The 14,364-nt window shown below is 39.5% G+C and overlaps 1 protein-coding gene across 2 annotated transcripts in view; it reads right to left on the bottom strand.

The window, feature by feature from the left end:
- Positions 1-14,364, bottom strand: part of MLXIPL (MLX interacting protein like) — a 57,914-nt gene that overhangs the window by 17,434 nt on the left and 26,116 nt on the right. For both annotated transcript variants that reach the window (XR_011853354.1, XM_072138069.1), the window contains exons 8-9: positions 1,493-1,626; positions 607-1,093 (exon numbers count right to left, since the gene is read on the bottom strand). Coding sequence is in view for 1 of the 2 variants with exons in the window: in XM_072138069.1 (XP_071994170.1) it covers positions 607-1,093; positions 1,493-1,626 (621 nt within the window). In the remaining variant the exon portion in view is untranslated. The remainder of the gene's footprint in view (positions 1-606; positions 1,094-1,492; positions 1,627-14,364) is intronic.

Here is a 14,364-nt window from a genome sequence, read left to right as displayed (position 1 = left end):
TCTTTTTTCCTTCCCTTAGCAGAGGGGGTATATTGGATTGGGTTTAGGTCTTAAAGTGTATGATAAAGGGTAAGAATAGTCAGGAATAGTCAGGATTTCTAAAAAAATAAAAAGGATAAGGCATTAAGGGAATGGAACATATGAAATATGTATTGACAAGTAGTCGATGTAATCCCTTTTGATGGTAATGAAGTATACATAAAGCGGTTTTTAACTAATCTGACCTTTTGATGTTCGGCTGAACTAAGAACTGACTGTTCTAATGCATGTATTTGTTATTCTTATATTCTCGGAAAATAATGAAATTTAAAAAAATAGAAAGAAGAAAAAAAAAAATAAGCCTCTGCTTGTAGCCCTAAAGAATCCAAGTTTCCAAAGGCAATTACGTTACTAACTAGAAAGCAATAAAATTAAAAAAAATTTCTAAGCAGGTAATTAGGACTTGTTTGTAAAATGAGAAAGTACTTTAACTTTGGAAACCTTGATGCTCAGTATTGTGGGGGATTTATTTGTTATGTTCTGTTATTTCTACTATCTTTATACATAATCTGTTATGTAGTTACTCTAGATTCCTAGTTCTGTATATTGTAATCTTCTTGTTCGTACCTGAAACCTGTTGATGACCGACACTTGAGAGCGACCTCACTGATGTCTCATTAGAGGGTCTTCTGGATTTGTTAGATGCAATGCAAACATTAGTTTTGGGCATAGGAAAGATATGGGGAGCTTCAATATGGGGTGAAGGTTCTGTATAGAGTGCATAGACATCTACATGGATAGAGGGAGGGGATGCATGATTTAATATGGTGGCATCAGTGGCCACTGAGTTGTATGGGTGTTTGGGGCAAGACACTTGTGTGAACAACAGGTCTTGTTCCTGTATTGGTGGAGATGGAGAAATGCAATGGATGGGTAAAGGTGGGGCAGAAGGGAAGGATTCAGTGGCGTATCTGTCCCCAGGTTCTGGGTAGTGGCACAGTGGTTTGGTTTCAGTGTTTGTAGGTATACATGATACTGCAGCAGCACCATATCCGGGTGAGAGGACTGAGTTTGGAAAACAGGAATCCGACCGGGATGTATAAGAGCTGTGGGGCTGAAAAAATAAAGTAATGAGTTAGATGTATATATATCTATGTAAATTCATTTATTATCAGACAAGGAAAGAGAAGTGAATATAAGGAAGAACAAATATTACAATTAGTGGAAGAGGAATTGGAAAGTTTCATGGCTAAAAAATATTAAATGGCTAAAAAATAATAACAATTGAACTGAACAAAAAAAAACCCATGAAAACATATAAAGGGGCAGATTTGTCAAGCTGTGTAAAAGTCAGAATATTCTTAGTCGGCAATGGCAACCAATTACAGCTCAGCTTTCATTTTAGCAGTGCTCATGAATATTTTAAAGGGGAGCGGTGATTGGCTGCCATGGGCAACTACGAATATTCTGACTTTTAGACAGCCTGATAAATCTGCCCCATAGTATAACAAACCTGTGGGATTCTTGGACAGACAATGGTAGAATGTGGTTGGCTGCTGGTTCCATCATTATATGTTGGATAGCCATGAGTTTCTTGGTAACCAAGCATTGGTTGGGGAGGAAGAGACCGCGGACCGCCAAAGAAATCTTAAATAAAATATAAATGAGAAAAAGTAGATAATAATTCAAATACTAAAGCACATTAGGAATATAACCATAAAATATATGTTAGGTCTACTCATTGAAATACAATCTCCAGTCAAAATACAGAAGAGAAGCGCTGCATTGTTTCTGTTCTATGGGTAAATTAACCCTTCATCTTTCAGAAAGATTTTGTATCGCTATTTTGCTTCCATTGGATATGACAAGGAGCTTTGTCTTACCTGATGGAAGCTGATGGCTTTGGACTTAGAAGGAAAATCTTATATATTAGGGGTCACTCACCGAGAATTCCTAATGTAATGCCTATTAAATACTGGAAAATCTTAGTATGAAGCCCATACTATAACCCAGTCTGCATCCAATCACCAGTCCTCATAGTATTTAAAGGGTTGTTTGAAATCAGGGTTTTTAAAAATAGAACTAGGGGATATAAAAATAAACCCCTATAATCACCTGTCCACTCCTCAGTTTCAGTGTGGCACCTTGTGTCAACCCCGACGTGTTTGTATGCAGAGGCTCATCATCAACGTATCGTCTATAGATGTGCACATGCTACAGCCTGCAACTGCTGCTGTAGCGGGTGTGCCGCTGTCGTGCATGCAGAGGCCAGCCATAAGGAAGGGTAAGTATATGTTTGTAATTTTTATACTATTTAAACCACTGATACCACATAACCCCTTAAACACATGCAATAAGAGCACCCACTGTTTTTTTTAATGATTGATATAAGACAAAAGTCTGCAAAGGGAAACCTTCTATAGTTTCATATTAAAGGGGTCGTCCAAAAAAAAAAAAAATATCATTTCCTATCTAGAAATCAGTAAAGTCTAAGTCCTCACAGCGCGAGTAATCCTCAAAAGGAAGGGTGCAGCACCTCCACGGGTCCTGCCAGGGAACCCAAATAAGCAGAAGTTGTAAAAAGGCGCACTCCAATTGTCCAATGTTTTTTTTAATTTTGGACCATTGGAGGGCTGGCCGGCTTTTACAACTTCTAACTTCCTAGCTAAATTAAAAAAAACATACCTCACCACTCCAGTGCCAGATCTCCGCTTCACTATACTGCTATTCACAATGTTCAAGAGCAGGTCACTACAGGTCACAGGTCACTACACGTCACAGCCCCCAGCAGTGACCTCTACACAAAAGGCACATTACTTGCTGGCCACAGCAGTGATGTACCAACTATAAGATGACGGATTATCTTCATAAAGCAATAAGCTATTCTCCCAAAACTATGTTAGTGAATGGTAACAGAGAAGCTAAAGTTCACTTTTATTTCTTGAGAATGTTCTTTTTTTGGATTGTTGGTAAATAGTGTCTGATGTAACATTTGTAAGAGTTGTGAAATAGGAAACTTTCAGCTCAATGTGCCGGTATTTACGGACTGACCTCGGGGAAGGAAAACTCATGGCACAGAGGAACCTGACCAGATCACATGCAAGAGGACATCTGTCAATGTTAAAATGAGTTAAACGGCCATCAGATCGTCTAGACATCATGTGTTTTGACAGGAAAAGTTACAAATTCAGTAGCTTTTAGTAAATTATTCCATATATTTGTATCTGTTTCCCTGTTGAGAATATTTTGGCACTATAAAAATTAAAAACTAAATACTATAAATATAGCATAAAATAAGTTGCTTTTAGGTTATGTTTTACTTATCAAATTGGTTTGGGTCTTAAATCTTCATATTACACTGATCAACTTTTCGGTGCTGCATTTGGAATTGGAAGCTGTACAGGGGATGGAGCAGGAACCGGAATATTGAGGCAGATTTATCAAGCTGTCTGAAAGTCAGAATATTTCTAGTTGCCCATGGCAACCAATCACAGCTCAGCTTTCATTTTACCAGTGCACATGAATATTTTAAAGGGGAGCTGTGATTGGTTGCCATGGGCAACTAGAAATATTCTGACTTTCAGACAGCTTGATAAATCTGCTCCATTATGTGCACTGTATAGCAGCTGTGCTAGGGGTACCAAAGCTATTGTCGTGGGTGCTCCTGTGACCCACCTTCCGAGTCGCAGGTACACTCATGCCCTGCTCCGCTGCCCCGGTCCCTTGCTGGCTCACTTATCCAGCGCTGATCCCTGCGGTACCGGTAGAGTAGGGTAGGTGCTTGTCACGGTTAGGCGCACACGGATTAGTCACATACACAAGATGATTGATAAAAGGATATTTTTATTCGGTATCTCTGTAACACAACGCATTTCAAAGTCTAATATGACTCCTTTATCAAGTGGGTAGATACTGCAGCGCGGGTGAATGGTGAATGGCTCCGGGGAATCGGCTCCAGGGAATCAGCTCTTTCACCGTGTTTCGACGACCCTTGTCCACAGGCAGCACCGGGAGACACCAACACCCGACCTTCTATACCTATATTAGAGTTGTGCCTAAAATAGCACAACCAAATCGGTGAGCCCTTTCTCCAATTTTCCTAACCATCACCACAGGTTACTACTCTACTACTCCATGAGCACTATTTTGTCTTCCCTTGTTCGCCTTTCTATACCACGATCCCTTCGGTACGGCATGTGCATCCATACCTCCTAGGGTGCGCACGCGCCGACTTCCCGAGATTTAAAGGGCCCCCTCTCTGATAATTGGGGCTGGCTGGCTGTCAATTCTGATAAATTCCCAGTCCCTTTCTGTGTTCCCTGCTGGATCTTTGTGCTATATGCCTCTGATAAAGCTTGTTTCATTGCCTTGTGCCTGTCTGCTGATTTCCCGTTGTGACCCCTGTTCCGTTCCAGACCTTGACTCCGTGCTGATGGTACCATGCCACAGCAAGTCCAACCCGCTTTGCGTTGGGCTCTGGTGAAAACCGGGTGCCACTCAAAATCTGGTCCCAGGTGTCGGTTTATGTCATCGTCCAGTGGGTCCACTGACCCTGGAGCCTGACAGCACTCATTTACTTGTATAGGAGCAGAGCTGTGGTTTTCTAGCACAGCCACTTTACAGGGTACGGAGCCTTTTTCTTACAGTTTCTTCCACTGTACATATTCCAACACTAAAGACTCCATGGAACCACTCATCACTATGAGGTCTGTGTGTGTCAGTCCGCTACGGTTTTTATTCTGATGCACTAGGTCAAAAGACATGCCAGCATCTGGAGCAGCAATTCTTCATCAGACATTCTGCAGATTCTGACAACTTTATGAGCAGTCAGCAAATTCTAGTATGACAAGTCATAAGGGGTAAAAATATTAACATTTCCATTAGTATCAACTTGAGAGGGTGCAACTGGACCCAAGAGGGCTAGGGGGCCCATTAGATGTCAATTTCCCATTTAAGAAGACTAGTACTATAACCCATACATCATAGTTGGGGGCCTGGCACACACTTTGCATTGGGACCCATCAGCTTCAAGTTACATCACTGGTTACAGTACAAATATATGTAATTTATAAACAAGTATTTTTTTAATTGCACAGCTTAATAATTTAAATGACAAACATCAGTTCTTAAAATGAGTCATTGTGAAAAGTAGAAGCATGTAGGACAAACTTATCCTCAAAAAGAGCAAAAATTGCATAATAAGCAAGTGGTATATGATATGGAAAGGTCACTGGTTGTGTGCCATGTCAGCCCAGGCTCTCTGGAAGTGAGTAAATCTCCATAGAGAGGATGTAGGTTAGCCACAGGGCAAGGAGGAGTAATGTGTAAAAGAGGGAAATTAAAATGAAAGTTGTTCCCTCCCAGAGGAACAAACCATGTGCTGTACCAAAGAATCCTAAAGTTTATTAGCCGTCAGAATTACTAGAACATATTGCAGATTTTAACCGATAATCAACTGCAACAAAAAAATTAAATTTCTTACTGGAAATTCTAAAAATTATTTAGTGAATCAAAAAGCGGGGAAAAATGGAAGAAAAAATACTAATAGTAATAGTAATAGGTGTACCAACTAGTCAGTTCAACAAACAATAGACCTATTATTCATCATAAGCCAGACTGATAAATCTAGCACATTTTAAAGGCAACACTTGTCAACAATACAAGTTTTCCCCTATCCAAAAGATTGGGGCTTAAGGGCTGATTGTGGAGTTGTCAATGGTGAATCCCCCTCAGATTATGAGACTGGGGGTCCATTAAAGCCCAAATGCACTTGGCTATTTCTGTAAGCACCAATTAGATGAATAGAAAGGAAGAGGAATCAGTGACCAGCTTCTCCATACCTGGGAGTACAATAGACCCTCTTTATTTGTGACCCAACAATTGGGACCCCCCACAAATCAGCAAGTTACCCCATATCTTGGGGATAGGGAAAAGCATGTACTGGCCCGACATCCCCTTTAGTCTATCTCTCTCCATCAAGGCATAACTTTTTTTTTTCTCAAATGCATCACTGTTTTGGAGAAGTTGGAAAAAAAAACATCTAAAAAACATAACAGTGTTCCGTTTATCTGTATATGTTCTTATATGTTGTTATATTGGAAAATCTAAGAAAAATATTTTGAATATAAAAAACATTATGGTGGAATGCATATTTTTATTCCAGCCTTAATCTTTTTTTTTTTTTTTTTTTTTTACACAAACAATTAGTTGGTTGTTGTGCAAATCATCAACACTTTGAGCTCTCACTTCATAGGCTGTTACAATGTACAAAAGCTCCTCCCCCCACTCTCGGTTTTGTGCTTGATTTTGATGGTAGATTTCCTTTAATGTGATTAAAGCTCAAATTATTTTAAATAATAATCTCAAATAATTTTTACTCAAAAAGTTACTGCAAAAAATAACCAATCAGAAATATATTATGATCCTGTTATAGAATTTCTATTACGGTATATAATGCACACAGCCATGTAAAAATGTGCAATTTGTAAAATACTTCCCATGTCAAACACAGGCTTTCAGTGCTGATTGCTTAAAGCCCCGTTCTTCTCTCTACCCAGTGTGGCCCCTTGTCGGGTGGAGAGTAAGGAAGAAGAGGGTCTGTAAGTGAAAGGAGAGTGGAGCAATCAGCACTGACAGCCTGTGTTAAGAGTGGACAATGATACACAAGTTAGATTAGAGGCCGGCACCTCTAGATATATCTGGCGCGGTAGGAGGGGCTGGGTTTACATCACGGTAAATACATCATAGTGTGTTGTGCATAATACCCCCCCCCCCCCCACACACACACACACTGATTTTTTTTTTTTTGCTTCTCCTGTTGAGGTCATTTAGAGAAGTCTTACAGATTTAATTGGGAAATTGCAATGGCAGTTCAACCGATGCAGTGTTTTTTGACTCTCCCGATTGAAAGGATGTCTGTATAATCTGTGCACCTGCGGATCTAAACCTGGCAGAAACCGGAGTTTCTGGGTCCTCAGAAATATCTGCTTCAAACTGTCTGAACAAACCCTTTGAATTCTATGGTTTTACATGTTAGACCATAATTTACAAATACATACTTAAGATGGTCTTAAGGGGAACCTGTCACCAGGAATATAATTTTTAGCTGATGACAGGTTCCATTAGCCAATGCTATGCTGATTTTAAAAAAAAATCCTTTGTCCCTGCCTTTTTGGAGAGTCCATGGGGAGGAGGAAGCTGCAGCCTGTGTGTCCCTGTGTCAGTCTCCTCTCCTTCACACTTAGTCAGCTCCCTCACCCCTCCCCACTTCCTGTCATGTGTATTAAGCAGACAAGTGGGATGGTGAGGAGGAGGAGAGGAAGAATAAATGAGGACAGGCACACACAGGCTGCAGCTGCCTCCCCCCTGGGACTCACATGCTGCTGGCAGGGAGCCAGATAATGTAAATCAAACTATTATAAACTACTGAAATTATTCAGATTGCTGAAGGCATTTTTAAAATCAGCATAACATGGGCTATTTGAACCTGTCACTAGCTAAAAATCTCATTCCTGGTAACAGGTTAACTTTAAAATTAGATAAATAGATCAGCAATAAACAACAACACATTTAGATATTTTTTTAAGACAGATGACTCAAAATCCATTATTAAAAATATTGTCAGAATAATATTGACATCCAATGCCAAGTATATAACTAACATTTTTTATGTGTTTGTTAAGTATTGTAATAGTAATGCAATAGTGATAATTAAGTGAATTAAGCATCATTCTTTCATAACATATGGTGGTCACAGTTTGCAGTACTTTCTGCTGCGATGCCAATGGAGATGCCAACAAGTGTTACACTTACATTGGCTCCCTGGCGTTCTCTTTCCAAATACCATGCGGCCAGATGAAAATGGTGTAATAATATTTGGGGGATTTTGTTCAGTAAGAGGTGATTAATGCATCTTCCTACCTCAAATTATTCTTTCTACTTTAAATGCATAAACCTTTATCCAATCCATTTGACATTTTGAGAAACAACTTTTAGGAAAAGGGACTGACGGCTTCCAAAACTGCAGAATTGCTTTTAGTGCTTCAGCCACCAAACAATACAATACTGTTCTAAGTGCAATATTCTGAGTAGTCTACCCAAAGAAAATGTGAAAATGAGATTTTGCGCAAACCCCATAATGTTGCAGCAGGGCTATGGGGGGGAATTTCCATATTAGATATTTACTCTTAAAGGAAGTCTACCACCAGGATGAAGGATTGTAGACCAAGCAAAATTACATGCTTGTGTGGTCTAGCACAATCCAATCTTCTTTAAGCCTCTTATGACCTTGTTTTTACAAAAAGGGCTTTAAAAATATTATGCAAATGAGCCTCCAAATCTCCAGGCTCAATTAACAGCTATGGAGCCTAGAGCCCCTGAGGCTCATTTGCATGATTTTAAAGACTCTTTTTGTAAAAACAAGTTCATAAGAAGCTAAAAGAAGAGTGGATCCTGCCAGAGGTTTACAATCCTTCATCTTGGTTGTAGTTTTCCTTTAAGTAATTAAGACTATTATTACAAGTAATTACTAAAGGCATCAAGACACATTACAATATTTCAAAAAATATTATAAGAAAAATAATTAAAATAATGCATCATACCCTTCATGAAACGTTAAAGCTCTTAAATGAAGTGGTTTCATGTTATAACATTAACCGGATTTTTAAAAATCTATATAAAACTTATAAAACTTATATAAACAGAATAATGACATTATTGCTTTATGGTACAAAATGGCAAAAAAAAAATACAAGAATTCGTGAAAAATGTAATTAATACTTTTTCGCCACCCCAAAATAATGCCATGAAAAAATAAATCTTGTCTTTTCCTTAGTATATTCTTGCTTTTGTAAAAAAAAAAAAAACAAAAAAAAAAAAGCCCTCACCCAGCTACATCAATGCAAAAATTAAAAAAACTGCAGTATTCAAACACTAAAAAAAAGTTGTGTCCGGACAGGCAAAAGCGAATGTGTGATTACATTTTTATCTTTATCTGACAAAAAAAAAACAAAAAAACGCAAAAATCTTTCTGAAAAAAGAATGTAAAAAACTTTACACTCTTACTGTATTCCGTTAAAAGCAGAGTATTTAGTTCTCCAAGTGATCTGAAGCTGTAGCCTGGAGTTGCAAATCTTTTCTACTGTAATGCTACACAATTTCCCTGAAAGTCTGAGAATATAGCATAGATGTCACAGCTGTCGATAATACAACTCCCCATTATAAATGGTCGTCCATATTCCTAATTTAACAAAGAGCTGTAAAAGTTTATACCAGAGCAATCTACCATTAATACAAGGTATTTTATATAATAAATAGGGAAATTCAGAAAATTTGTATCTTTGTGTGTGTTAACTACATTATTTATCTATAATATTAGAGGACCCAATGTTATTATATTTCTGGATTTTTGCAGAATTTCTACCTGGACATTTGCTACATAGTTTGATAAAAAAAAAAACTCTGCGTATTATCACAACATTGATGAGCTTCATCTATTGCATTTGCAGTTTCTCTGGTTTTCTCTTCAGTGATTATTATTATTATTTTTATTCAGTTATTATTATAGGCGGTCCCCGACTTAAGGACACCCGACTTACAGACGACCCCTAGTTGCACATGGACCTCTCTGCACATGGACCTCTGGTGAAGCTCTCTGGATGCTTTACTATAGTCTCAGACTGCAATGATCAGCTGTAAGATGTCTGTAATGAACATTTATTGATAATCCTTGGTCCCATAACAGCACAAAATTTAGAAAATCCAATTGTCACTGGGACAAAAAAAAAAGTTGGCTACAGCTATAATTATAAAATATATCAGTTCGGACTTACATACAGATTCATTCTAAGTACAACCCTAAAGAACCTATCCTGTATTTATCCCGGGGACAGCCTGTATTGGGACGCTTACCCGAGACATAGCACCTGACTTTCATGAAGGTTCCCCACAACACTCGTGAATATCTATCTATCTATTCAAACATATTATAATCTATTAATGTATAACAGGCATAAGCAGAACATCCATATAAGAGACTCAATTAATTAGATTTGTAGCTTTTTTTATTTAGTCATTTTGTCATGTTCCAGTAGTTAACATTTTTATGGCCTTAATACATTTAATGTCCTATTCACACTGCAGAAAGATTTCCTGGTCCATAACACAGACAAAAAAAATTCAATAGCCACAATATTAAATAAAGGTATAATTTAAAAAAATTTTTTTTGCAATGGCCCCCTGTATAGGAAAGGGTAGCATGTAATGATCTTCTACACAGGTAACAAAAAAGAGGGTAAACTGATACTAAAATGATACTCTGGACGGAACCCTACACACACAAATACCATTCAGCCATACAGAACATAGCAGATATGACCTACCACTAAATATCTGCTTCATTCACATTATTAAGGACTAGAGATGAAACCCAAATGTAGGATGTTACATTAAGAGTTTCTCTCTCCTATTCTTCCTTATGACTGTACTCTGTAATGTAGTATTATATTTGTTTATGTCCTCTATGATTTATAAAGCGCTGTGTAATATCATGGCGCTATATAAATAATGATAATAATTATCATAAAAGTTCACTAAGGTCATGTCTAGTTATCTTGAGGACATCCTAAATGATACTAAACTTTGTTACCTGTGATCCCTGTTGTGAGGTCATTGGACCAGTTCTTCAGTCCTGCCATCTCTGACAGTGAGACAATCCTTATTCCATTCTTTATTCTGTGTCCTGTAGTTTCTGTCTAAATTCCTACTTCTGCGCTTACTTAGTGTCACACATACTTTCACCAATCTCAATCTGTCTCTTTTACTGCACGTGGTTCCTCATTTGTTGACTTGACTCTGTAGTGTTAGCATAGAGTAGACATATCAGCTGCAGTTTATATAACATGAAGCATATGATATACCATGGATTTGGCTTAGCAGGATCATTTAATTTATTTTGGAGTTGTTCATCCCAGTGCAAAACTTACTTTTAAGAAGCCTCTTGTTGCCTAATGTTTTACAGAAAACAAACAATTGATTTTGACTGCTATGATAGCCAGCAGGAAGACATACAGTGGGTAAGAATTTGTTGTCCCAAACTTCTTCCATTTAAGGATTATGGAGGCCACTGTGCTCTTAGGAACCTTGAGTGCTGCAGAAATGATTTTGTAACTTTGGCCAGATCCATGCCTTGCCAAACTTCTGCCTCTAAACGCCTTGGGCAATTCCTTAGACCTCATGATTTTCATGTGCTCTGACATGTGTTCTGAGGCCTTATAAAGAAAGGTATTTGCCTTTCCTAATCAAGTCCAAATCAGTTTAATGAAACAAAGCTGGACTCCAATGAAGGAGTAGAACCATCTCAAGGAGGATTAGAAGCATGTGCGTTAAATATAAGTGTCACAGCAAAGGGTCTAATTGTTTATTAAATTAGCAAAAATATCTACATCTCAGTTTTTTTTTCTGTTAAGATGGGGTGTAGAACATAGATTAATGAGCAATTTGCTGCAAAGAAACAAAGAATTAAAAATTTAATGGGCAGTCAATTGCGAAGAAATCTCTCAGTATTTAGGCGTGCAAGCCGTGGCCATCAGTAAATGGGCGTAACCTTTCTTGGAAGAGAGTGGCCAACAGAAAATAGTCAGTGCGCCAAACATTATGGAACACCGTTTAGACCAGGGGTCTCAAACTCAATTTACCTGGGGGCCGCTTGAGGTAGATTCTGGGTAAGGCTGGGCCGCATCAAGTTTTCCACACAAAATGCACTTACAAAATAGCATTATTCAGATTCAAATGTCATGGCGTCTCCCAGCGCAAGGAAAGCCCCGAGCTGGGAGACGTGTTTTCTCTATGAACGCGTCCTGTGCACCGAGGGGTCCCAAGCTCCTACCGCACTGAGCCCAGTCAGGGACACTCCATCGCCCCCCCTCCCCCCGGTACTTGCCTCCCCGTGTCCCTCCCATCGAAGAAGATGAAGTCGCCGCTCTGACCTGCACCAAGGGCGTTCAGAGCGGCGACTTCATCTTCTTCAAGTACCGGAGGGAAGGGGATTAACCGGTTACGGGCCCTTTCCTGTTTTTTCATGTCCATTTTTCACTCCCCACCTTCAAAAATCTATAACTTTTTTATTTTTACACGTAAAGAGCTGTGTGACGGCTTGTTTTCTGCGTAACAAATTGCACTTCACAGTGATGGTATTTAATATTCCATGCCATGTACTTGGAAGCGGGAAAAAAATTCCAAATGCAATGAAAATGGTGAAAAAACGCATTTGCGCCATTTTCTTGTGGGCTTGGATATTACGTCTTTCACCAAGCGCCCCAAATGACATGTCTACTTTATTCTTTGGGTCAGTGCGATTAAGGGGATACCAAATTTGTATAGGTTTTATAATGTTTTTTACAAAAATTAAACCCTCCTGTACAAAACTTATTTTTTTGATTTTGCCAAATTCTGGCGCTAATAATTTTTTCATACTTTAGTGTACGGAGCTGTGGGTGGTGTATTTTTTTGCGAAATTTGATAATATTTTCAATGATATCATTTTTAGGACTGTACGACCTTTTGTACTGATCACTTTTTATAGATTTTTTATATTTTTCAAAATGGCGCTATTTTCCGTTACGGGGTTAAAAGCAGTGAAAAACCGTTATCATATTTTGATCGGGCATTTTCGGACGCGTCGATACCTAATGTGTTTATGATTTTTACTGTTTATTTATATTTATGTCAGTTCTAGGGAATGGGAGGTGATTTGAAATTTTAGGTTTTTTTATTATAATTTTTTTTTTTAAACTTTTTTGTATTTTTATTTATACTATTTTTCAGACTCCCTAGGGTACTTTAACCCTAGGTTGTCTGATCGATCCTATCATATACTGCCATACTGCAGTATGGCAGTATATGGGGATTTTCCTCCTCATTCATTACAATGTGCTATCAGCACATTGTAATGAAGGGGTTAAAACGAAATAGCCTCGGGTCTTCCAAAGACCCGAGGCTATGGAGACGGATCGCCGCCCCCCGATGACGTCACGGGGAGCGGCGATCCCAGGTAAGATGGCGGCGCCCATGCGCCGCTATCTTTTTGAGGCTGCTGGCAGCTTTGCCGGCAGCTATCGCTGTGCAAACACCCGCGATCGGTGCTAGCACCGATCGCGGGTGTTACCGGTAAGCCTTTGCTGCAATATGCAGCAAAGACTTACCGGCTATGGAGAGGGCTCAGCCCGTGAGCCCTCTCCATGCAGCGTGACCCGACCGCCGCCGTGAATACACGGCGGGCGGTGCTTTTCCAGGTGGGGGCCGCAAAATATTGTCCCGCGGGCCAACTGTGTCGCGAGTTTGAGACCCCTGGTTTAGACCAACTAAAACCAAGCCTAAAGTAGGATAAACCTGGCCCAACTAAAGACTAGAGACTGGCGGAACCTGAGACACATTGTTAAATTCTCCCCATAGTGTGTGTCTTAAATAACCTCATTCAGACATTTGTTTTTCTTGTCCACAGTTAGCATATTGACCCTTCATTTTCAATGAGGCTCTTTGCATGTTCTGTGGTCGGCTGGAAAAAATTCCGAAAAAGTAAATGGTGGGCATTTACTATGTGTCGTACATGTCTTTTCTTGTATCGTAATAATACTTTTTATTTTTAATCAACGTTTATTAGAAAGATAACAAAATAAAAGAAAAATAGACAAGTAGTCAATGGCACAATGTAACTGATCACGCAGGATCAACAACCAGGAAGCCGTTACAAGTGGGTGACCGTCACAGTGGGGCTCATTTACTAAGGGTCCGCGGACCGCATTTCTGTCGGGTTTACCGGCGATTTCCATTTTGCTCCGCATTTAACAGGGTTTTTTGACGCACGCGATCAGATTTTGACGCAATCGCGACGGCTTTCATGCGACACAAATCGGGGGGCGGGCCAGACGATCCGACTGATTCGGACTAAGCGTGGGATTTAACAATTAAATTGTGTCGCAAGACATGCACTTACAAGCACCGGGAAGAAGGTGAAGGTGAACTCCGGCGGACCTGAGCGGGGAAGCGACAGATGCAGGAAATTGGGCGCACGAGCTACGTGAATCGCGCCACAACGCAGGATCGTCGGACAGTCCGGATCGAGGAGAGCGCGCAGGACGAGTAAGTAAATGTGCCCCAGGATGTCAATGAATTAGCAAAAACATCAAGGATGTAAAAAGAAGGGGAGGTAGAAAGACATAGAAGGGAAATGGAAACACACAAGACTGGGGTCTGGTGGGCCCGCGGGAAAGGGGCGCTCATTATTATAAAAGAGGTCTTGGAATTCCTGGGAACTTTGATATGTGTCCCATGGGATCCATGTGGTAATTGTCTTACTGCTGAGTCATCGGCCACCATCTCCATTCTACA

This window comes from Engystomops pustulosus, chromosome 2 (assembly GCF_040894005.1).
Source record: "Engystomops pustulosus chromosome 2, aEngPut4.maternal, whole genome shotgun sequence".
Taxonomy (NCBI): Eukaryota; Metazoa; Chordata; class Amphibia; order Anura; family Leptodactylidae; genus Engystomops; species Engystomops pustulosus.
Note: the sequence above shows the minus strand (reverse complement) of the source record. Positions and strands in the feature narration are given on the sequence as shown.